Here is a 25,464-nt window from a genome sequence, read left to right on the forward strand (position 1 = left end):
TAAAACACAGAAAGAAAACATATATTCTGAAACTTATTATTTTCTAATTTTCAGACAAATAAATCTTATAATGATTTTTACCTGTAATCTTGGTTCCATCTTTAGTTTCAGTAGGTACACCTGTCCCAAACTCATTTTCTCCAGTAATTCTAAAGTAGTAGATTGCACCTTCTTGCAAGTCTTCAACCTTGTATGTTAGACTGTGACAGTTGCTTGTTACACATACCCAGGCCTTTTTGCTTGCTTCACGTTTCTCAACATGATAAGCCTTAACAGCATCTCCTCCATCATTCTCTGGTGGTGCCCAAGTAACTGTAGCAGAATCTTTTGTGACTTCTGTAATTTTCACATTAGTTGGTGGTCCAGGGGTATCAAGCACTTTGACCACCATTGGCAAAGATGCAGTTCCAACACCATTGTCCAAAGTAACAATGTATTGTCCAGAGTCATTTCTTGTTGCTTTCTCAATAGTAATAGATGTGTATTTTTCTGTTGTTTCTATGCTTGCCCTTGCTTTGAGGTCAGTTTCCTCTTTATTCCATGTAATTGAAGGAACTGGCTTTCCCTTGAATGGTGCCGTCAAAGTAAATGAATTACCATGCTTGACAATTAAAGTCTTTCGCATCTCAATGTCAACGTCAAATACAGGTTCCTCCTTTCTCTCAGTTGCTGTTTGTGGCTCAGAGACAGCTGACCGCTCACTAACACCAACTTTGTTGATTGCTTTAACAGCAAATACATACTCCACATCAGTTGTAAGACCAGAAATGGTGAATTCATTGCTCTTTGTCATCTGAATCTCCACAATCCATTCCTCATCCTCAGATTTCTTATATTCTACAGTGTATCCTAGGATCTGTGCACCACCATCAGATAATGGCTTTTTCCAGGCAATAGTAATAGAATTCTTGGTATGATCCAGAATCTTTGGTTTAGTTGGTGGGGATGGCACCAAAAGTTTATCCTCTGCTCTTGCTGAATGAGATGGGTTACTAGCTGGACTTAATCCTGCCGCATTTTCAGCATAAACTCTAAACTCATATTCACATCCTCTTCTTAATTTTGATATCACAGCTGTTAGGCCTTTCACAAGCTCCCTGTTCACACGAACCCAGTGAAGACCAGATTTATCTCGCCTTTCAATTATATATCCAAGGATCTCACTGCCTCCATCAGATGCAGGCTTTGTCCAAGTTAGATTCATTTCCTCACTGGTTACACTTGTAATTTCAACATTTGTTGGGGCTGCTGGGATAGTGTATGGATCAGTGACCTTGACAATTTCACTTTCAAGGGCTTCGCCAAGTCCAAACTTGTTGACAGCTAATACTCTGAATATGTACTCATTTCCTTTCAGGAGCTTAGTGACCTTAAATGTTGTGGTTTTGACCTCTCCATGGACAAGTGTCCATGCCAATCGGCTGGTCTCTCGTTTCTGAACAACATAATGTGTTATTTCAGAGCCACCAATTTCTTGTGGTGGTCCCCATGACAATGTGCACTCCTCTGCTGTGAGGCCCGTTACTGACAGTGGTCCTGCTGAAGGTCCTGGTTTATCAAGAATAACACAGTTTACTGGTGTTGTGACACTTCCTGCAACATTCTGTAATGTCAAAGCATACTGCCCAGAATCACTCCTTTTGCAGTCTTTAATTACTATCATAGTACTTGTATCTGTTCCAGTTATCTGAATTCTTGCCTTGAGTTCAATTTCATGTCCATCCTTTGACCAAGTTGCAACTGGAAGAGGACGCCCTGCAATGTCAGCATTAATCTTCAGGGTTTCCCCAGCTTTTACTACCACAACATCTCTGAACTTGACATCCATCATGATGCGCGGTGGATCTACATTATCTTTAACTGTAATAGGACCAGTGTTGTAGGATGGCTCACTGAATAGTCCAGCAGCATTCTTTGCAATAACACGGAAATCATATTGCTGATCCAATGTAAGGCCAGTAACATCAAAGTAAGTCTCTACAACATTGGTAAAATTGCATCTTAACCAGCGACCATCTGGGAGATCTCTACGTTCAATTATGTAACCAGTAACTTTGGCTCCACCATCATATTCAGGCTTTGTCCAAGAAAGAGATACAGAGGATTTGGTAATGCTAGTTATAACAGGTTGACCAGGAGGATCACAAGGATCTCGTGCAGCTATGGCCTCACTGGCTTTGCTTGCCTTGCCAATTCCAGCAATATTTTCAGCATAGACACGGAATTCGTACATCATACCTTCCTCAATACCCGTTACTTTGAATTCAGTATCCTTGATGAGTGCCCTGTTCACCTTTGTCCAAAGAATACTGCTTCTCTCCTTGCGTTCTAAATGATAGCCAAGGACCGTGCTACCACCATCATTAACTGGCTCATTCCATGTAACGAGCATGAAGACCTTGGTGGCATGAGCTACGCGGGGTGTAGAAGGTGGACCAGGCTGTTTGAATGTGTACTCAGCAGTAATGCCTGGAGAGTCAATTGGCTTACCCTTTCCATAGCGGTTCACAGCATAGATACGGAACTGGTACTCAGAACCTTGTGTCAATCGAGGTACCTTTACTGAGGTTCTGGCAACATTTGTTGAAACAATTTGCCACTCTGTTGTGTTGGTATCTCTCTTCTCAACAATATAATTATTGATGGAGCATCCACCATCATATTCTGGAGGGGCCCATGACAAGGTAATACTGTCAGAAGTCACAGCGTCAACCTTTACTGAAGCTGGTGGCCCAGGTTTATCAAGAACAACAATGCCAATATCTGTGGACATGGTGCCTGCTGTATTAGCGAGAGTGATTTCATATTTACCAACATGTTCAATAGCAGCTTCTTTGATAATAATTTTGCTTGACACAATAGTGTTGACAATTGAAAGAGAGGTTGTTTGCTTCAAAGGAAGGCCATCCTTCTTCCAAGAGACAACTGGCTTAGGCCTGCCTCTCACGGGAACTTCCACAGTAAGATCACCCCCAGCCTTAACACTGTAAGTATTGAACAGCAGATGAACAGAGGGTTCAATTTCAATATCTTTAGCTACTACAGGTACACCAAGTTCTTGAGGCTCACTCTTGCCTTTTTCATTCAATGCAATAACTCTGAATGAATATGTTTCACCAGGTGTTAGGTTGCTCACAGTAGCCTCTGGAACCTTAACGGTGCAGCTTACACCCCATTTGTCGCTACCCTTGGTTTGCATCTCTACATTGTAGCAGATGATTTTACTGCCTCCATCATGGACAGGCTTCACCCAAGTAAGTGTCACACTATTCTTTGTGACATCCACAATTGTTACTTTTCCTGGAGGCATAGGAACCTGTGCAACCTTAATAGGATTCTTTGTTTCTGCCATCACACCAAAGCCATACTCATTAACAGCACACACACGGAAGTAGAAAATGCCTCCTTCCTGCAGTTCATCAATTTTAAAGGAAGTCTGTGTGCAGTTGCTTGTGACAGTTGTATAAGCTTTTCTTGTAGATTCTCGTTTCTCAACCACGTAATTGGTTATTTTAGCCCCGCCATCTGTAAGCGGTGGGTCCCAGCAGAGAGTCACTGAATCTTTCTTCACATCTTTTACTTCAAACTTCTGTGGAGAACTTGGTGTACCAAGCACCCTCACATTCACAAATGCAGATTTTGTGCCACTCTTATTCTCAAGAGTTAAGACATATTTTCCACTGTCAAATCTATTGACATTGTCAATTACAAGCATGGTGTATGAACTGGTGGACTCAATCTGAGCACGTTCAGTAAGAGTTCCATCCTCCTTTTCCCATTTGACGGATGGCTCAGGTCGACCTCTAATTGTAATGAAAAGACGAAGGGATCCTCCTGCGCGAACAGAGACAACTTTCCTGAGGTCAGCATCAAGTTCAATCTCAGGTGCTTCAAGTTTTTCAGATGCAGTCACAGATCCATGAATATCAGCAGGCTCACCAACGCCTTCAGAATTAATTGCACAAACACGGAAGTTATATTCAGCATTTTCCTTCAGGTTTTCAACTTTGAGGCGTGTTGCTTGAATACCAGCTGGAGGTGTGCATATGATCCATTCCTCTGAAGAAACCTCTTTCATCTCAACAATATAACCTTTAATATATGAACCACCATCTGAAGCAGGTTTTCCCCAAGACAGAGAGACAGATGAGTTTGTGTAATCTGTCACTTTAGGATGATGAGGTGGACCTGGGGGAGTTAAAGCATTTACTGCTCTATAAAACAGTGATAAGTCACTAGATTCTCCCACACCAGCTTCATTCTCAGCAGACACACGGAATTCATAGAAATGTCCCTCTGACAGACCAGTTACTTTGAAATGTAGATCGGAGAGCTTCTGCCGGTTGCATTTTGTCCACCTTACACCATCTTTGTCACGCTTCTCCAAGTGATAACATGTAATTTCTGCACCACCATTGTTCTCTGGGGCATCCCATGATAAAGTTATTGAATCCTTTGTTATCTCACTTGCCTCTGGTGCTGATGGTGCACTTGGTGGCTTGTATGGATTGCGTGCAATAATTGCTTCAGATTCCAGAGGCTCACCAATGCCATATTTGTTGACAGCCATAACTCTAAAGATGTACTCATCACCAGACAGGAGCTTGGTCACTTTATAACTCACAGTAGGAATGTTGGAATCAACAACAGTCCAGGATAGCCTGCTAGTTTCCCTTTTCTCAAGGATGTAATGAGAAATATTAGCACCACCATTTTGAGAGGGCTCAGACCAGGACAGATGACATTTATCAGACATGATGCCAGCTACTTGTAGTGGTCCGGTTGGTGGGCCTGGTCTATCAAGAACTTTTACTGTTATTGGAATTGTTTTTGTTCCACCACTGTTGCTTAAAACTAGGTCATAGTGTCCACCATCCAATCTAGTACAGTCTTTTATTGTAATAGAAGCATATTTTTGTGTACTTCTTACTTCAATGCGCAGTGTCTTATCCATTTCCTTTCCTTCTTTTAGCCATTGAATATCAGGTGTGGGTTTTCCATGTATATCTGCATCCAAAACTAAGTTGTCTCCGGCATTGATAACAATGACATCCTTGTACTTAGGATCCATTGAAACACTAGGAGGTTCAATTTCATCTGTAGCAGTAATTGGTCCAGTGCTGTCCGAAGGCTCACTGAAGACACCCACTGCATTTCTTGCGATTACTCTAAATTCATATTGATTGTTTACTGTTAAGCCTGTATTTGTAAATTCTGTCTCAATTACATTGGTAAAGTTTGCCCTCATCCATCGGCCCTCAGGCAAATCTCTTCTTTCAACAATATATCCAGTCACTTTGCTGCCACCATCATATTGAGGCTTTGTCCACTGAATCTTAATGTGGTTCTTTGATATTGCAACAGCCTCAGGCATTCCAGGTGGATCACATGGGTCACGGGCAACAAAGCTCTCTGAAACTTTGCTTGCTCTGCCAATACCAACAATGTTTTCAGCATATACCCTGAATTCATATCCAATGCCTTCTTCAAGATTGCATATTTTGAAAACAGTATCAGTAATAAGGGTTTTGTTTAGTTTTGTCCATAGAATACTTGTTCTTTCTTTGCTCTCAAGGTGGTATCCAATCACTGAACTGCCACCATCATTAACTGGTTCATTCCATTCAATGGTCATTTGATCCTTGGTGGCAGATTTCACATATGGAGTACCAGGTGGCCCAGGTGGTTTGTATGGATACTGCACAACAATGGACTTTGAATCTAAAGAAGCACCTTTACCATATCTGTTCTCAGCAATGACTCTAAACTGATACTCAGCACCAGTTTTCAGCTTGGTAATTTTGAGGGATGTCCTAGCAACTGATCCAGCCACAACTTGCCAAGTAGTTTCAGTGGTGTCTCGCTTCTCAACAATGTAATGCTTTACTTGGCAGCCTCCTGTATACTCTGGAGGTTCCCATGAGATGGATACAGAATTGTTGCTTACTTCATTCACTTTTATTGGTCCTGTGGGTGGACCAGGTTTATCCAAGATTATAATACTGATATCTTCTGTAACTGCACAAACACTGTTTGTTGCAGTAACTGCATACTTTCCAAGGTCATCTTTACAGGCTTCAGTTATCTGTAGGATTGTTGATGTTGGTGTGTTGGAAGTAGTAACTCTGGATGTTACTTTAAGTGACTGCCCATCCTTTGACCAAGTGATCTTTGGTTTTGGACGTCCAAAAATAGGTATTTCAAGTTTGAAATCCTTTCCAGATTTGACACTGTATGTGTTGAACTGCAACTTCAAGCTTGGTTCAATTGTGAGGTCATTGGCAATAACTGGAGCAGCAAGGGGCTTTGGCTCACTTTTGCCTTTCTCATTGTATGCCAGAACACGGAACAAATATTCCTGACCACCAGTCAGTCCAGTGACTGTTCCTTCACATGTTTTTACATTTGTTGCTACACCCCATTTGTCAGTTCCTTTTGGTTGCATTTCTATCAAGTAGCCAGCAATTCTACTACCTCCATCATGCTCTGGTTTTTCCCAGGCCAGAGATGCGCTTACTTTTGTCACATCAGTCAACATAACCTTTCCAACCGGCTGAGGTACTTCAGATGCCTTTGAAGCAGTTTTTGTTTCAACTGGCAAACCAACGCCAAATTCATTTTCAGCCATAACTCTGAAGTAATACATTGCTCCCTCTGCAAGATTTTCCACCTTATAAGTTGTCTTGCTGCACTTGGATGTTACATTTGCATAGGCCTTTCTTGTGGATTCACGCTTGTCAATAACATAATTTTTGATCTTTGCTCCTCCATCAATAAGTGGTGGTTCCCAAACAAGTGTGACAGAGTCTTTCTTGATATCCTTAACTAAAAGGTTTAGTGGTGCTCCAGGTGTATCTAACACTTTAACAGCCACAAATTCAGATACAGAGCCACTGCTGTTCTGTAGAGTCACAGTGTATTTTCCAGAGTCCCTTCTATCACAGGAGTCAATTGAAAGCTGGGTGAAGTTAAGACCTTTTTCAAGCACTGTCTTTTCTGACAATTCACCTTCATCTTTAGTCCATTTGATATCTGGTACTGGTCTACCTCTAAATGGTACATTGACTCTTACTGATCCTCCAGCGCGAACAACAATGCCTTTCCTCAGCTCTGAATCAAGGTGAATTTCAGGGGTCTCCAGCTTGTCCTCGGGCTTGGCAGTTCCGGGAATAACTGCAGGCTCTCCAACACCTAATTTATTAATGGCACATATTTGAATTTTATATTCTTGTTGTTCTGTTAGCTTAGTGATTTCAAATTTGTTGACACGTAAGCCAGTAGGGGGAGTGCACATAGTCCATTCTTCCTCTTCAGCTTTGCAGATCTCAACAATATATCCTTGAATTGCACATCCACCATCATTAAGGGGTTTTCCCCATGATACTGTAATTGAAGTCTTGGTGGTATCAACAACATGTGCATGCATGGGTGAGCCAGGTTTGTATTTGGGATCACAAGCCTTGTAGTATGAGGTTGGCAAGCTTGGTTCTCCAATTCCAGCTGCATTTTCAGCTGACACTCTGAATTCATACTCATGATCCTCAATGAGGCCATGCACTCTGAAGCATACATCAGTTACTTTTTGCCTGTTGCATCTTGTCCATCTAATTCCAGACCGGTCTCTCTTCTCAATGATGTATCCAAGAATTTCACTTCCACCATCAGTATCTGGTGCACTCCAGCAAACAGTCATAGAGTCCTTTGCAATATTTGTTACCTCAATAATTTGTGGTGATCCAGGGTGACTAAATGGATCTTTCATTATTACGGATGGTGTGTCAATTGGCTCACCAACACCATAACTGTTGGCAGCCATGACACGGAATATATATTCGTTGCCTTCAAGGAGTTTTGTGACTTTGTATGTTGTTGTTTTACAGTCATTACAGACCACAGTCCAAGCAAGGCGACTTGTCTCACGTCTCTCAATAATGTAATGAGTTATAGTGTTTCCTCCATCATCAAGTGGAGCACGCCATAGCAGTGTGCATTTATCACTGAACACACCTGTGACATGAAGAGGTCCTTCTGGTGGGCCTGGTTTATCAAGCACTTTTACATGGAATTGAACAGTCTGAGAGCCAGCAACATTTGTGAGCTGAAGAGTGTAGTTACCACCGTCTTGTCTGACTGCATCTTTTACTATAATTAGTGCTCTGTTGTCAGTGTTTTTGATGTCACATCTAATTGTGTTTTCAAGCTCTTTTTCATTCTTAAACCACTGGATTGTGGGAATTGGCTTACCATGAACATCAGCATCAAGTCTGAATGTATCTCCTGCATTCACAATAAGAGTCTTTGTGTATTCTGGGTCAATTGAGAACTTTGGTGGCTCTACCTCATCTAATGCAGCAATTGGTCCACTATTATATGATGGTTTGCTGACAGTGCCAACAGCATTCTTTGCAATTACCCTGAAGTCGTACTTGGCACCTTCTGTAAGCCCAGTGACAGTAAAATTGGTTTCAATAACATTTGTGAAACTTGCTTTCATCCAGCGACCCTCTGGAAGATCACGTTTCTCAACATTATAACCAGTGATAACACTTCCACCATCATACTCTGGCTTTGTCCATTGGATAGTTATGGAATTTTTGCTCACATGGACAGCTTCTGGGGTTCCAGGAGGATCACACTGATCACGAGCAACAAAGCCCTCTGAGATTTTGCTACATCTTCCAATGCCAACAATATTTTCAGCATAGACTCTGAACTCATATTCGATACCTTCCTCTAAAGGACTGGTTTTGAATCTTGTTTCTTGAATCAGTGTCTTATTTATCTTTGTCCAAAGAATGCTGTTTCTCTCCTTCCTTTCAAGATGATATCCAATAATGTTACTGCCTCCATCTGAAACTGGCTCATGCCACTCAACAACCATATGGTCCTTTGATAGGTATGACACAAATGGAGTTCCTGGAGGTCCTGGTTCTCTGTATGGGTACTGAGCAACAACAGCTGAAGAGTCCAAAGCGTAGCTCTTGCCATACCTGTTTTGAGCAATAATTCTGAATTGATATTCAGAACCAGCCTTCAGTCGTTGTACCTTAATTGTTGTTCTTGCTAATGAAATTGCAACATTCTCCCATGTTGTAGTAGTTGTATCTCTCTTTTGCACAACGTAATTTGAAATTGGGCAACCACCAGTATACTTAGGAGGATCCCATGACAACGTAACACTTGACACCGTTATCTCATCAAATCGCACAGGGCCAGTTGGTGGGCCAGGTTTATCAAGAGTGATGATTTCAATGGTTGCATCCTTTTGTCCAACAACATTGGACACATTTATTCCATACATTCCACCATCTTCTCTTGCTGCTTCTTTGATGCTAAGAACAGTGCTGTGTGCTGTATTAGAAATGTTAACCCTTGTTGTGAATTTGAGGGCTGCACCATCCTTTGTCCATGTGATTTTTGGTTTTGGACGGCCAGAAACTGGAATTTCAACTTGAAGGTCCTTTCCAACAAGAACACTGTAGTTGCTAAATGCAGGTCTTACATCAGGCCCAAAGACAAGGTCTTTTGCTTGCACAGGGACAGCAAGTGTTCGTGGGTCACTCTTTCCTTTTTCATTGACAGCAACTACTCTAAAAGTATACTCCTCTCCAGGGTTCAAATTATTGATTACAGCTTCCAATGTTTTTACATTGGCACAACCAGACCATTTATCATTACCCTTGACCTGCATTTCAACAAGATATTGAAGAATTCTGCTGCCACCATCATGAACTGGCTTTTCCCAAGAAAGAGTCACACTTGTTTTAGTAACATCTACAACACTTAATTTTCCAGGACACTGTGGCACCTCTGAAACTTTCAAAGGATCTGTGATATCTGCAGGTAGCCCTACACCATATTCATTTTCTGCAAGCACTCTGAAATAGTAACTGCAACCTTCTTGAAGTGGTTCAACTTTCCATGAGAGTTTGTGGCAGTTTGTTACAACGGCAGAGAATGTTTTTCTTGTGCTCTCACGTTTCTCAACAATGTAATTTTTGATCTTTGCTCCACCATCCAACAGTGGAGGCTCCCATGTAAGAGTTACAGATTCCTTTGTAATTTCTTTCACTTTAAAGTTGAGTGGAGCGCTTGGAGTGTCAAGGACTTTCACAATAATTGTTTCAGATTTTGCACCAGCAGAGTTTTCTGCAGTCACAGTATATTTACCACTGTCTGTCCTGTTGACTTTATCAATCACAAGAGAAGTATGACTGCTGGTGGTCTCAGTCTGTGCTGTTTCCTTAATCTGCCCACCATCTTTTTCCCATTTGATTTGTGGGGTTGGTCTTCCTTTGAAAGGGATGAACATCCTAAGAGAACCTCCAGCTTTAACACGTACAACCTTTCTAAACTCAGCATCAATATCAAGATCTGGTTCCTCTGTTTTGTCCTCTGGCAAAATAGGCCCGGGGACATCAGCATGCTCCCCAACACCGACCTTGTTAACTGCACAAACCCTGAATTTGTATTCCTGTTTTTCCTTCAGATTTTCCACGGTAAAGCGTGTCAGTTTAACACCTGTAGGTGGAGTGCACATGGTCCATTCTTCGGCAACTGCTGATTCATCTGCAGCCTTTCCTTCTTCTACTGGAGTCTTTATCTCCTCTATGGCTGCTTTTGCTTCACATGCTTCAACAATATATCCCTGGACTTCACAGCCACCATCATAAATAGGCTTTCCCCATGCAAGAGCAACAGATGATTTTGTCATGTCTAACACTTTTGGATTATGTGGTGGACCTGGCTTGAATACAGGATCCAGGGCTTTATAGAATACAGTTGCAGAACTTGCTTCACTAACTCCAGCAGCATTCTCAGCACAAACTCTGAATTCATACAGGTGCTTCTCCAGGAGTCCAGTAACTTTAAATGTGAGGTTAGTAACTGTTTTCATGTTGCATCTGGTCCATCTAATGCCTTCCTTGTCATGTTTCTCAATAATATAACCAGTGATAGGAGTACCCCCATCATTTGTTGGGGCCTCCCATGTTAAGACCATTGAATCTTTCTTGACATTAGAAACTTCCACTCCTTTTGGTGCATCTGGAGGTGTGAATGGATTCTTGATAACAACTGCACCTGATTGGAGGGGCTCACCAACACCAAATTTGTTCACTGGTAAAACTCTGAAGATATATTCATTTCCTTCTAGGAGTTTGGTTATTTTAAGATTTACAGCTTGCACTTTGGGTTCAACAACTGTCCAAAGTAGTCTGCTAGTCTCCCTTTTTTCAACAATATAATGAATGATTTTGCTGCCACCATCTTGTTTAGGTGGTTTCCAAGCAAGGCAGCATTGCTCACTGGTTACACCTGTGATAGAGATGGGTCCCTCAGGTGGTCCAGGCTTATCTAGGACACAGATATTTACTTGAACAGCTTTCTCTCCTCCTGGATTTTGCAGCAGTAGAATATACTGACCTCCATCAGCAAGTTTGGCCTCCTTTACAGTCAAACAGGTATAGTTATCTGTGCTTTTAATTTCACGATATATGGTGTTTCCAAGTTCTTGCTCACCCTTCATCCAACGAATTGTTGGTATTGGTTTTCCATGAACATCTGCATCAATCTTGAAGTTGTCTCCTGCATTTACAACAATTGTTTGACTGTACTCTGGATCTATGCTGATACGCGGTGGTTCAATCTCATCCTTTGCCATGATAGGTCCAGTACTATATGAAGGATCACTGAAAACTCCAGCAGCATTTCTTGCAATGACACGGAACTCATATTTCTCGTCTTCTGTAAGACCTGTTGCAGTATACTCAGTCTCTATGACATTGGTGAAGTTTGCTTTCATCCAGCGTCCTGCAGGCAATTCCTTCTTTTCTACAATATATCCAATGACTTTGCTTCCACCATCATACTCTGGCTTGGTCCATGCAATTGTAATAGAATTCTTTGTGATTTTAATGGCTTCTGGTGTTCCTGGAGGATCACAAGGATCTCTGGCAACATAGCCCTCTGATATCTTACTAGCCTTACCAATGCCAACAATGTTTTCAGCATAAACTCTGTATTCATACTCCATGCCTTCTTCAAGCCCTGTGGTCTTTAAAGTTGTGTCTTGGATTATGCTTTTGTTTAACTTCACCCAAAGAATACTATTTCTCTCTTTTCGCTCAAGGTGATATCCTAAGATTGTTGCTCCACCATCAATAACAGGTTCATTCCACACTATCACCATACTATCTTTTGTGGAAGACTGCAAGAAAGGTGTTCCAGGAGGGCCCGGTAGTTTGTAAGGATACTGTGCAACAACACATTCAGACACAAGCAGAGGGCTTTTGCCATATCTGTTCTCTGCTGCAATTCTAAATTGATATTCACAACCTGTCTTCAGTCTTCCTGCCTTAATCTGAGTTCTTGCTAGGTTTGCTGCTACAACCTGCCAATTTGTTGTGGATGTGTCCTTCTTTTCTACTATGTAATTATTAATGGTGCAGCCCCCATCATACTCTGGTGGCTTCCAAGAAATGGTAACACTGTCAGATGTTACTTCATCAACTTTAACAGGGCCTGTTGGTGGCCCAGGTTTGTCAAGAACAACAATTCCAATATCCACTGTTGTCTCACCAGCTGTGTTTGATAGTTTGATACTATACTGGCCAACATCATCTCTACAGGCCTCTTTGATTACTAAATTCAGCTGTGTATCCGTAGAGGAAAAGTTAACCCTGCTTGTTCGTTTAAGTGGGACTGCTTCCTTTAGCCATGAAATGGCAGCTTTGGGGCGAGCATTATATGGAATATCAAGTGTCAAATCCTCTCCTGCCAGGACACTGAATGTAGAAAACAACATCTTAGCCGATGGAGCAATTACAAGGTCCTTTGCAATCACAGGGACACCAATTTGACGAGGATCACTGGTTCCCTTTTCATTTCTTGCAGAAACACGGAACATATACTCTTCACCAGGTGCAAGCCCAGTAATAACTGCTTCAGGTACCTTGACAATAACAGCTTGTGTCCATTTTTCACTGCCTTTGCTCTGCATCTCTACAACATATGCAACCACTCTGCTTCCTCCATCATGTTCAGGTTTTTCCCAAGATAATGTCACACTCGTCTTTGTGACATCCTGAAGTGTAATCTTGCCAGGGGGAAGTGGCTTCTCAGACACTTTAACAGATTCACCCGTCTCAATAGGAAGACCAATGCCATACTCATTTTCTGCTAGAACTCTGAAGTAGTAGTTGCATCCTTCTTGGAGCTGGTCAACTGTCCAAGTAGTTTTGTGACAATTGGCATTTACTGTAGCATATGCCTTTCTTGTAGCCTCACGCTTCTCAACAATGTAATTCTTAATTTTTGTGCCACCATCGTTAAGTGGAGGATCCCAAATAAGTGAAACAGATTCTTTAGTAACCTGGCTTATTTTTAAGTTTTGTGGTGCTCCAGGCGTATCTAGAACTCTAACTATTACAGAGACTGTCTTTGTTCCAGAGCTGTTTTCTACAGTCAAATTGTATTTCCCACTGTCAAATCTATTCACATTTCCAATAACCAGTGATGTAAAAGAAGATGTAGTTTCAATGGTAGCTCTGTCTAAAGGTTCATCATTCTCTCTTGACCATTTGGCCTCTGGTGTTGGTCTACCTCTAATTGGCACAAAAAGTCTTAGTGTATTGCAGGCTCTGATGTTCACAATCTTACGAAGTTCAGCATCAAGGTCAACCTCCGGTGCTATGAGTCGTTCCTCTGCTTTGGGAGAACCTGGTACAGGTGCTGCATCTCCAATACCCTCGCTATTTACAGCTGACACATTGATTTTGTATTCCTGATTTTCTTTAAGATTTTTAATTGTAAATGATGTCCCCTTTATACCATCTTTAGGGGAGACAATTGTCCATTCCTCCTCATCAGTTCCAGGGAGACAGGTCTCAACAATATAGCCAGTAATTTCAGAACCACCATCATAAACCGGTTTGTTCCATGCAAGCGTGATAGAAGAACTTGTTGTGTCCAGGATTCTTGGATTGCCAGGTGGACCTGGTTTAAAAAGAGTATCTGTGGCCTTAACAAATGGTGATGAAGGACTTGGTTCACTTATTCCTGCTGCATTTTCAGCAAAAACTCTGAATTCATATTCATGGCCTGGAACAAGAGCAGTAACCTTGAAATGCAAGTCAGTAACATTCTTTTTGTTGCATTTTATCCAGCGCAAACTAATCCTGTCTCTTTTCTCAATGCGATAGCTGGTGATTTCACTTCCACCATTGCTGGCTGGTGCACCCCAACAGATAACTGCTGAATCTTTAGTGACTGCTGTTATCTCAGGTGTTTGTGGAGGATCCGGTGGTACATATGGATTTTCTGCAATTATTGCTTCAGACTCAAGAGGTTCTCCAACACCATACTTGTTAACAGCCATAACTCTGAAAATGTATTCATTTCCTTTGAGCAACTTTGTCACTTGGTACTGATTAACCTGCAATTCGGATGCCACATTTGTCCAAGCAAGTCTGCTTGACTCGCGTTTTTCAATAACATAATGTTCGATATTTGCCCCGCCATCATCTGCAGGTGGATTCCATGTGAGCACGCATTTTTCGGCTGTGATATCAGAAACTGCCAGAGGTCCTTTAGGTGGTCCTGGTCTATCAAGAACCTTCACATTGAAAACATGCTTAGCAAAGCCACCAACATTTGTTGCTGTCAGAATAAATTCACCACCATCCCTTCTGACCGAATCCTTGTTGATCAAGACTGATGCAAGTTCTGACATTTTAATCTGTAGTTTAGATGTGTTTTCAACATCTTTTCCATCTTTCGTCCAAACCATGGATGGTAATGGCTGGCCTGCAACATCAGCTTCAAGTTTAAACTGTTCTCCGGATTTGACAAGGACAATATCTTTAAATTTAGCATCAACCATAATTCTTGGTTCTACAATGTCATCTTTGCAAATAATTGGATCTGATGGATCTGATGGGTTACTAACAGCACCTGCTGAATTTCTTGCAAGTACACGGAATTCATAAGATGCATCTTGTGTCAGACCACTTATTGTGAAAGTGGTTTCAATGATATTTGTAAAGTTAGCTCTTATCCAGCGACCAGCTGGAAGATCTCTCTTTTCCACAGTATAGCCAGTAATTTTGAATCCACCATCATACTCTGGCTTCGTCCACTGAATAGTGATGGTATTTTTCGACACATGTATTGGGACAGGTTGACCAGGTGGATCAACTGGATCAAGAGCAAGCATGGGTTCAGAAGCTTTGCTTGGTTTTCCAATTCCAGCTATGTTTTCAGCAATCACACGGAATTCATATGCCACACCATCCTCTAGTCCTGTGGATTTGAACAGATTTCCGACGACAAGTGCCTTGCTAATTCTGTGCCAAACAATACTGCTCCTCTCTTTCCTTTCAACATGGTAACCAATGACCTCACTTCCACCATCATTAACAGGCTCATTCCAGCCAATTGTCATTGTATCCTTAGTGAAAGCAACAACTTGAGGTGTTCCAGGTGGCCCAGGTGCCTTGAATGGATATGCAGCAACCACTGCCTCTGAGGTTATTGGAGGCCCTGTACCATATCTGTTTTTGGCCTTGACACGGAATTGATATTCAACTCCTGTAGTTAAACGAGTTGCTTTAAATGTTGTGCGAATAATCAATGAGGAAAGCTCTACCCATGTCTGGCTAGTAGTTTCCCTTATTTCTACTACATAGTTATTGATTGGTACACCTCCATCATTTTCAGGAGCTTCCCATGAGAACTCAATGAAAGTACGAGATATTTTATCCAGTTTAATTGGTCCCTTTGGTGGTCCAGGCACATCATGCACCTTTACTGTGATGCTGTCTGTGACTGAGCCAACAATGTTCTTTCCTGTCATTGAGTATATTCCACTGTCACCCCTTAAACATTCTTTTATGATCAAGATAGTTGAGGTAGAAGTATTTTCAATCATTGTTCTTTGTGTTAATTTAAGGGCTTGACTGTCTTTCTGCCAGGAAACTGTTGGTTTTGGACGTCCAGAAATAGGCACCTCAACCTTTATATCTTCACCGGCCTTGGCAATAACTGTCTTCTGACACACACCACGGAGGTCGAATTCCGGTTCTGAATTTTGTTCTCTGATAACAACAGGCTTGCTTACACGAGGTTGACTCCGTCCAGAACTGTTCACGGCCATCACACGGAATACATACTCTTCATTTTCATTAAGATTTTTTACAGTAAAGTCCAAAGTCTTCACAGTTGTCACATGGGCCCACTGATCTGTTCCTTTCTTTTGGGCCTCAATTACATACCCACTAACTCTACTGCCACCATCATGTTTTGGTTTAGTCCATGCAAGACTAACTGTGTTCTTTGTGACATCAGTAAAAGTGACATTTTCTGGCGGAGTTGGTGCTTGAGATGCTCTGACTGGGTCTGGGGTTTCAACTGCTTCACCAATGCCATACTCATTTTCAGCATAAACTCTGAAATAATATTCCAAACCCTCTCCCAGATCAGGAACTCTGACAGAGCATGTCGCACACTGTGTGATCACAGCAGCATATGCTTTGCGAGTAGACTCTCGCTTCTCAATGATGTAATTGGTGATCTTGGAACCTCCATCAACAAGAGGCATTTCCCATTCCAATGTGATACTCTCTTTGTCAATTGCTTTGGGTTTCAGATTGAGAGGAGGCCCAGGGGAGTCCAAAACCCTTACAACCACAGAAGCGGTCTTCTTTCCAGCAGCATTCTCTAATGTTAAATCATATTTCCCTGCGTCACGTCTATTACAGTCAGGAATGACCAGCAGGGTGTATGATTCAGTATTATCGATGATTGCACGAGTTTTCAATGGTGTGTCCTCTTTTGACCAAGTCACTGTAGGGGTTGGGCGTCCTTTAATAGGAATAAATATACGAATAGATGCACCTGCCCTAACAACTAATGTTCTTCTGAGTTCTACATCCAGTTCTAAATCAGGGATTTCTTCACGTTCCACAATTTCAACAAGATCCTCTGTCTGTGCTGGTTCACTGACACCCATTCCATTCATCGCACTAATTCTGAAATGATACTTTACTCCAGCTTGCAAATTGGGAACAACAAACTCAGTTATCCTCAAAGGCGTAGTTGTATCTTTGACCCATTCTTCTTCTCCCTCCTTTTTGTGTTCAACAAGGTATCCTGTGACTTCCATGCCACCATCACTAAGTGGTTTGCCCCAGTGCAACTCAGCTGTTGTTTTTGTTGTGTCTGTGACTCTTGGGTTGACTGGAGGACCAGGTACATCTGGAAAGTAATAAAACATGTTAGGAATATCTTTGCTATCATATCAAGTAATCATATAAAATAAAATGTAATCACTTTACTTACATGCAACAAGCTTGGTCCTCACAGGCACTGAAGGTTCACTTGGCTCACCGAAACCAGCCTTATTCTCAGCACTTACTCTAAATTCATATTCTTCTCCCTCTTTTAGTCCTTTCACTTCAAAGTGGAGGTCAGCAATTGTTTTCTTGGATGCTCGTGTCCATCTCATTCCCTTCTTTTCTTTCCTTTCAACCATGTAGCCTGTTATATCACTTCCTCCATCATCAGCTGGTCTTTTCCAAGCAATGGTAACAGAATTTCCACAAACATTTTCAACTTCTGGTTTAGCTGGTGGGCCTGGGGGACCTGCATATAAGTAATATGTCTTTTGAGAATCTTATTGCATATACATATGCAGCATCACACAAAAGAGCAGTATAGAGCAGTATGTGAGAGAAAGAGTTTTTTCAACAATAAACATACCATAACTATCCACCATTTTCACTGGCTCCGATTGAGAGGCATCACCAGTTCCAGAATTGTTGACAGCAGAAACCCGGAAGATGTACTCATTTCCCTGTATAAGTTTATTGGCAACAAAGTGGCAGTCAATAACCTTTTCAGCAAGAATGGTCCAAAGGAGACGGCTTGTTTCTCTTTTCTCCAACGTGTAGTATTTAATTGGAGATCCTCCATCTTCATGAGGTGGTGTCCATGTCAAAGTGACCTTTTCGGATGAAATTCCACTTGCTTCAAGTGGCCCTGGTGGACCAGGAACATCTAAAATTGTTACTTTCACATTTTCCTCTTTGACACCAAATGGGTTACTTGCTGTAATTGTGTACTCTCCTGAATCCTTCCTACTTGCATACTTGACAGAAAGAGTAGAAGAAGAAGGTGTAGTTTCTATCTGACACACATCTGAAGGCTTGAAATACTTTCCACCCTTTGACCAAACAGATGTTGGTTGGGGTTTGCCCAGAATGCTTGTTGCAGTTATCACAATTGTATCTCCAGCTTTGACAGTAAGCCCCTCTTTGACAGTTGAATCGATTATAATGGTTGGTGCGGCTGCAAAATAATCAATACATAAACTAATCAGCAAAATTATTTCCCAGGTTGGATGATATGGATGATATGACATCATTTACTCATGATACATGCACTAGAAAGAGTAATTGTGTCTTACCATATTCATCCATGCACACAATGGTATCAGTTTGTTCAGAGGGTTGACTTATTGCTCCAGCTGAATTCTTTGCTCTGATTCTAAATTCATACTTGCAGCCCTCTTGCAAGTCTGTTACAGTATATGCACAGTCGACAACATTTACTGTATTAGCCTTCACCCAGACCTTGGCTGGGAGATCACGTCTCTCAACAATGTAGCCTGTTAGCCTGTGTCCACCATCATATTGAGGTTCAGTCCATTGAAGTGTTACAGTGCTTCTAGTGATGCTAATCACATCTGGTTTCCCAGGTGCATCTATAATGAAATATGTTTAAGTAAATGATTAAAAAAATCAACCATACACAATTTGGGGTGTTTAGATATTATAAAGACTCAAGCCTTTAAAATTTACTCACCAATTGCATCCAAGGCAACCTTTGGCTCAGTGGCAGGACTTGGTCTTCCAACACCAGCCAAATTAATAGCCATAACTCTGAACTCATACTCTAGACCCTCTGTTAAGCCAGTTGCTGTGAAATCTCTCATTTTCAACGGAGCTGGGTTTGCTCTTTTCCATAACATGCTGTTTCTTTCCTTGAATTCAACATGGTAGCCTGTAAGCAAAAAATACTGTTTATTTATCTGATTGTTCTAGTATTGTTTTACTCCTAGCTATATTTCAATGATTATTGTATTTAATTCATTTAATTATTTCTGTACCTGTGATTGGCGAGCCTCCAGTTTTCCTTGGATCAAACCATGCAAGAGTTGCTGAATTATGACGCATATTCATGACTTGTGGGGGAGGAGGTGAATCCGGCACATCTGAGGAAAAATCATGAGGAAGAAAGTGTGATTTTTACACTTTGATATTATTTATAGTATATACTGAAAATAAATAATTTAAACTCCACTTACTGAATGGATGTTTGGCAACCATAGGCTCTGATTTGAGGCCCTCACCAATTCCATATTTATTTTCTGCACTAACTCTAAAGATGTATTCAGTTCCCTCATGGAGACCAGACACTCTGTAAGTGTTTGTGTCCACAGTTGAAGACACAGTAACCCACATGTTAGTAATGGAATCACGTTTCTCAAGAATGTAGTTGGTAACTTCTGATCCACCATCGTCTTTAGGAGCACCCCATTTTAAGGTTGCACCATCTGCAGTCACTTCCTTGAACTTTATTGGTGAAGTTGGAGTTCCTGGTTTGCCAACAACTCTGACGAAAATTGTGGACTCTTTTGTCCCAGCAGCGTTGCGAAGAGTGATGGTGTATTTTGAGGCATCTGTCCTTTGGCAGTCACGTATCAAGAGAGTTGTGTTCACAGCTGTGGATTCTACACACACTCTTCCTGTGTCTGTGAGATTTTCATCCTCTCCCTTCTTCCATGTGACAACAGGGACAGGCTTTCCAATAATAGGAATCTTGAGACGAACATTGCTTCCTTCTTTTGCAATGTAGTTCAAGTTAGGCAATTCCCGTAAGTCACAGCTTGGATAAACTATAATAGTATAGAAAAAGAATGGATACAGAGCAGATTTAAAACACAATATACCAGAAAAAGCTAAAGGGCATTTTTATACAAATATGAAATTAGAAATCTCACCATTGACATCTTTTGCAATCAAAGAGAGTTCTTTCACAGGACCATCACCAGAATCATTTGTTGCTAATACTCTGTATTTGTATTCCCTTCCTTCAACAAGATCTTTTGCGCTATATTGCATGTTCTTTGACCGAAGAAGCTCCTTCCATTTGTCTTCGCCATTAAGGACCTCAAGCACATATGCAATGATGCGGCTTCCACCATCACTGATGGGTTTTTTCCAGGAAAGAGTACAAGAGTCCTTGGTTACCAGCAAGGTCTTGAAGTCCATAACTGGTCCAGGTTGTTCTGGAAAATATTAAGTTTATTAAATAATAGATAACTATTATAGATGACTATTATAAAATATATATTGGAATTATTGGTTTCTGCAATTGAAGATTGCATGACCAAAGATGATCTTCACTTACCAGAAGCTCTAACAGCATCCACAGTTTCACATGGTTCACCAATGCCATACTTATTTTGAGCCAGAACCCTGAAGCAATAAGATCTACCAGCCTCTAAACCATCAATCTTGAAAGATGTTTTAGTACAAGTGTTCGAAACATTTGACCAGGCCTTCCTTTCTGCATCTCTCTTGTCAACAATGTAACCTGTAATCTCACTTCCACCATCAATTAGAGGTGCATCCCATAGGATTGAGGCACTGTCCTTTGATGTCTCTTTAATCATCAGATTAAGTGGAGGTCCAGGGGTATCTGTTTAGTGTTATAAGAGTTATATATGCTTTAGTTAATATAAAATATTAAGTAAACTATGTATATAAAAGAACAAAATACAAAACAAAACTGTTAATATCACATAACTCACCAATGACTGTGACAATAATTGTGTACATCTTCATTCCGCTTACACTGTCAAGATTCAGAATGTATTTCCCTGCGTCGTATCTGTTCACTCTCTCAACACAAACCAATGTATCAGTGTCTGTCGTCTTGATTACGATTCCTTGTCTGTCCTTAATGTTGGTGTTCATCTTGGCCCAGGTGACCCTGGGGGTTGGGCGACCCTTAATTGTGGCATGAAGTTTCATTTTACTGCCAGCCGTTAGCACCAAAGCGTCCTTCAGCTCTGCGTCAAGTTCAGCCTCGGGAGGAACTGGAATAACATAGAAAAAATACATTTATATATTTCAGGAATTATTAAAAAAAAATATATTCTTTCAATATTTTTTTATATTTTTTAATTAAAGATATTATAATTAATAAAATATACAAAATAAATATTTTTAAAGTTAGTACCAAAAATATCCTTGGCAACATGTTTTTCAGGAACTTCACAAGGCTGGCCGAATCCAACTTTATTTACAGCAGTAACACGAAGTTGGTACTCTGAGTTCTCCAAGAGTCCAGTCACAACATAATTTGTGTCTTGAAGGTTCTTTGGTACATTGCATCTTATCCAGTCTGTTGTATTAGTTCTCTTGCATTCGACAAGGTATCCCAAAATTTCACTTCCACCATCATTTGCAGGTTTAGTCCAAGTTAGTCTAATTGTGCTGTTGGTGGTGTCTGTGACCTTGGGAGAAATGGGTGGCCCTGGAGGATCTGTAATAAGTAATAAGAGGTACTGAAAAAATGCTCTCACATATTTGTTGATATACAAGATATTATGAATGGATTCTGATACTTACACAAAGGATCAAGAGCAGAGGCAGCATTAGATGGTTCACTGGGTTTGCCAAGGCCAGCTTTATTAACAGCAATGACTCTAAACTCATACTGAGCTCCCTCAGAGAGAGCTCCAACCTCAAGTGTTCTCTCTAGCAAGGGTTTTCTGTTCAGTTTGGTCCAGTTCACTTCCTTGGTTTCACGTTTCTCAACTAAGTATCCAAGGATAGGGGATTTTCCATCATCAGATGGTTCCTTCCAGCTTACAGTCATATGCTCCTTTGTGATGTTTGTAAGGACTGGTGGGTCACATGCTCCAGGAACAGCTGTAAATGACAAGTATATTAAAACATAGAAATGATATATCCAAGCAATAAAATACATAAAACAATAGTAAGGTCTTACTGAAGGGATTCCTTGCCACAATAGGGTCTGATACGATGGCATCACCAGTACCATAGCGGTTCTCAGCACGAACACGGAACTGGTACTCGTGCCCCTCAATAAGTCTCTCCACTGCACATTCTTTTGTATCAGCACTGATTTTAGCAGAATACTGGGCCCAGTTAGCCCTGCTTGTCTCACGTTTATCAACAACATAATTTGTAATCGGAGAACCGCCATCAGCAAGTGGAGCCTCCCAGCTCATCTTAATCCGATCTGAAAGTATCTCATCAAACTTCAAAGAGGCTGGTGGGCCAGGTATATCTGTATAAGTGGAAAATGTGATTATTATTTTGTAAAAAGAAGACACAAATATGCTATATGTCCAATTCACTTAGTAGTATTTAGGCTAAAAAAATAAAAAATATAATTTTATTCACCTAAAACTTTGAGTTGTATTTCTGCAGTTGTAGAACCACTTGCATTTGCTGCAAGAATTCCATAGTTTCCACTATGAAGTTTAGTAACTGCATCAAGGCTCAGAGAAAAGAGATGTCTCTTTTGAGACATCTTGAACTCTTTGTCAGCTTTTAACAATTCTCCATTTTTGCTCCATGTAACCTTGGGCATTGGTTTACCAAAGATTTCAGCTTCAAGGCAAACATCTGACCCAGCCTTCACTGGTAACATCTTTTTCATCTGTATTGAAAGCTCTATTCTTGGAGGTACTATAGACAAGCAAACAAGACAGAAAATCAATAAGACATAGCAATAGACACAGCCATTTTGAAAACATTTAAAAGTCATTTTAAAAATATAAAAATGCTTACCATTTTCTGCAGACACCAGAATGGGGTCAGTAATTTCAGATGGCCTGCTAATGTTAACTGCTGTCTTGGCAATTACTCTAAACTGGTACTTAGCACCCTCTTCTAACCCAGGTGCGGTGTACTCCTCACGAGGCACATTTTGACTACTTGTGTTGCAACGCACCCAAGTGTCTCCTGGAACCTTCAAGGCCTCAACGTAGTATCCAATTATCTTGCTTCCACCATCATTCTTTGGTTTAGTCCAAACCAGTGTAACTGTGTTCTTAGTCACATCAAGCACCTCTGGTTTTCCAGGAGCATCTAGAATTAAAAAAAAATAAATAAATATATATATATATATATATATATATATATATATATATATATATATATATAGAACATAAATATCTAATATGGAAACATTTATACCTACAAATTTATTTTACATGCACATACCAACAGGTGTTCTTGCTGTGATGAACTCAGTTTTCTTGCTTGGTTTACCCTGTCCAGCTCGGTTTATAGCAGACACTCTGAAAGTGTATTCCAGACCCTCAATTAGGCCAGCACAGGGATATTCTGTTGTGCGAACAACAGAATCGTTAGCCTTCACCCAAAGGAGACTGTTCCTCTCTTTGCGTTCAATGTAGTATCCAGTAACTGGACTGCCACCATCAGACTCAGGCTTATCCCAAGCCACAAACATGCAGTCCTTGTTCACTTTGTTGATCCGGCAATTCAAAGGTTCTCCAGGAACATCTAAAAGAAAATGAAATTGTTAGACACTGACAAATAGACCTCACAATTTTTGTCATCAGTTACATGTTGACAGACACTGCTGATGCTTGCATTTCAAACTTACCAAAGGGGAATTTAGCAACCATCCTTTCAGATGTAAGGGGGTCTGAAATACCAAATCTGTTCTCAGCACGAACACGGAAGACATATTCCTTTCCAGGAATAAGCTTTCCGATTCTGCAGCCAGCTTTGCCACAGCTGGAAAGGGCAGTAACCCAGTCACCTCTGCTTATATCACACTTCTCAATCACATAATTAGTGATATTGCTACCACCATCTTCAATAGGTTTGTTCCAAGAGAGTGTGCAGGCATCAGAATCGATATCACTGATCTCAAATGGTGGCTCAGGTGGTCCAGGAATATCTGACAGAAAAGAATGTTTGCAAAATTAACTGCATGTTCACATAGCCCATTATTATTGAAGGTGGTGATGATGAAGTTCTAACCTCTGATGATAATTTTCAAAGTCTGGTCAACTTTTCCAGTGCTGTTCTCAGCAACAAGGCTGTATTCAGCACTATCTTGTCTTGAAACATCCTTAATGATGAGCACACACATGTTCTGAGATTTGTGCACAGCAAGACGGCTTGATGGGACTACATTATTTTCTCCCCGTTTCCATTGGCACACTGGTGCTGGCTTTCCAGATACAAGAGCCTCAACCCTCAGTTTTGCCCCTGCCTTTGCAGTGACAAGCTCAGGCATTATGATTTTGGGCTCCACTGGGGGGAAAAAAACACATGATTTAACAGGTTTTTAGTTAAAATCTATTGATTCAAATGACTGAGTAACACATGTTCATTCTATGACTTACACATCTGCTCCTTGATCTCATAAGCTTCTCTTGTCTCTGTGGGAAGACTGGATCCCATGGCATTTCTTGCTGCCACTCTAAAACGATATTTTCTTCCCTCCTTTAGTCCAGCAACAGAGATGCTCAAATCTTTTACGACTGTGTATGGCGTCCATTCCTCCTTTTTCTCCTCCTTCTCCTCCACCACCACAGGTTCAGGTGGAGGAGCCGCCACGGGCTCTACGCCAGGCTCGGCCTCACCTTCACCCTCTACTGGTTTCTTGGGAGGTTTAGGCATTGGAAGCTCAAGATAGTCAATAATGTAGCCATCAATTTTAGATCCGCCATCCCGCATAGGTTTCACCCATCCCACAGTTGCACTGTTCTTAGTAATCTCAAGAACATCAACCTTTTGTGGTGGGTCAGGCTTGCCTTAAGGGAGGAGACACAATTGTTATAGTAATACTGTTTCAACAAAAACTTTAAAATAGTTCTGGCTAAGAATGCACTTACTGATAGGATCAGAGGCCAGATAGGATTTTGGTGTAACTTTTGGGACTCCGGGACCATACTCGTTTACAGCTATGACCCGGAAGTAATACTCTGTTCCTGGGACAAGATTGCTAACTTTAAATGTGGTGTTTTCAACATTAGCTTTCACTGTTGCCCAAGTCTTGCGATCAATTTCTCGTTTTTCAACCATATAATGAGTGATGTCACTGCCACCATCAATTTCAGGTGGAGACCATGTGAGCTTGCAAGAAGTCATTGTTATGTCAGTAACCTCAAGACCAACAACAGGTCCAGGTGTATCTGTTTTTAAAATACAAAAAAGAAAAAAATAAGTAAATATCTGAGTAAAATTGTATTTGAAGTATTTTCATAGATTAATATATTTTACTTTACTCATCTGTTTCAGTCATGTGATGTATTTCCCCACTCATCCCACATGTTTAAAAATAATCATAAGAAGTCACATGACTGAAACAGATGAATAAATGGGAGCT

General features: G+C 40.9%; 1 protein-coding gene across 1 annotated transcript in view; it reads right to left on the reverse strand.

Annotated features, from left to right (window-relative positions):
- LOC125270626 (titin-like) overlaps positions 1 to 25,464 on the reverse strand; it is a 137,859-nt gene that overhangs the window by 25,965 nt on the left and 86,430 nt on the right. The window contains 20 exon segments of the mRNA XM_048194421.1: positions 82 to 17,253; positions 17,338 to 17,640; positions 17,758 to 18,345; positions 18,464 to 18,760; positions 18,862 to 19,059; positions 19,166 to 19,270; positions 19,364 to 19,954; positions 20,060 to 20,347; positions 20,470 to 20,760; positions 20,873 to 21,160; positions 21,304 to 21,609; positions 21,696 to 21,998; positions 22,078 to 22,380; positions 22,497 to 22,784; positions 22,887 to 23,186; positions 23,322 to 23,624; positions 23,728 to 24,027; positions 24,111 to 24,386; positions 24,479 to 24,889; positions 24,971 to 25,270. Coding sequence (XP_048050378.1) covers positions 82 to 17,253; positions 17,338 to 17,640; positions 17,758 to 18,345; positions 18,464 to 18,760; positions 18,862 to 19,059; positions 19,166 to 19,270; positions 19,364 to 19,954; positions 20,060 to 20,347; positions 20,470 to 20,760; positions 20,873 to 21,160; positions 21,304 to 21,609; positions 21,696 to 21,998; positions 22,078 to 22,380; positions 22,497 to 22,784; positions 22,887 to 23,186; positions 23,322 to 23,624; positions 23,728 to 24,027; positions 24,111 to 24,386; positions 24,479 to 24,889; positions 24,971 to 25,270 — 23,211 coding nt within the window.

This window comes from Megalobrama amblycephala, linkage group LG6, assembly GCF_018812025.1.
Source record: "Megalobrama amblycephala isolate DHTTF-2021 linkage group LG6, ASM1881202v1, whole genome shotgun sequence".
Lineage (NCBI taxonomy): Eukaryota > Metazoa > Chordata > Actinopteri > Cypriniformes > Xenocyprididae > Megalobrama > Megalobrama amblycephala.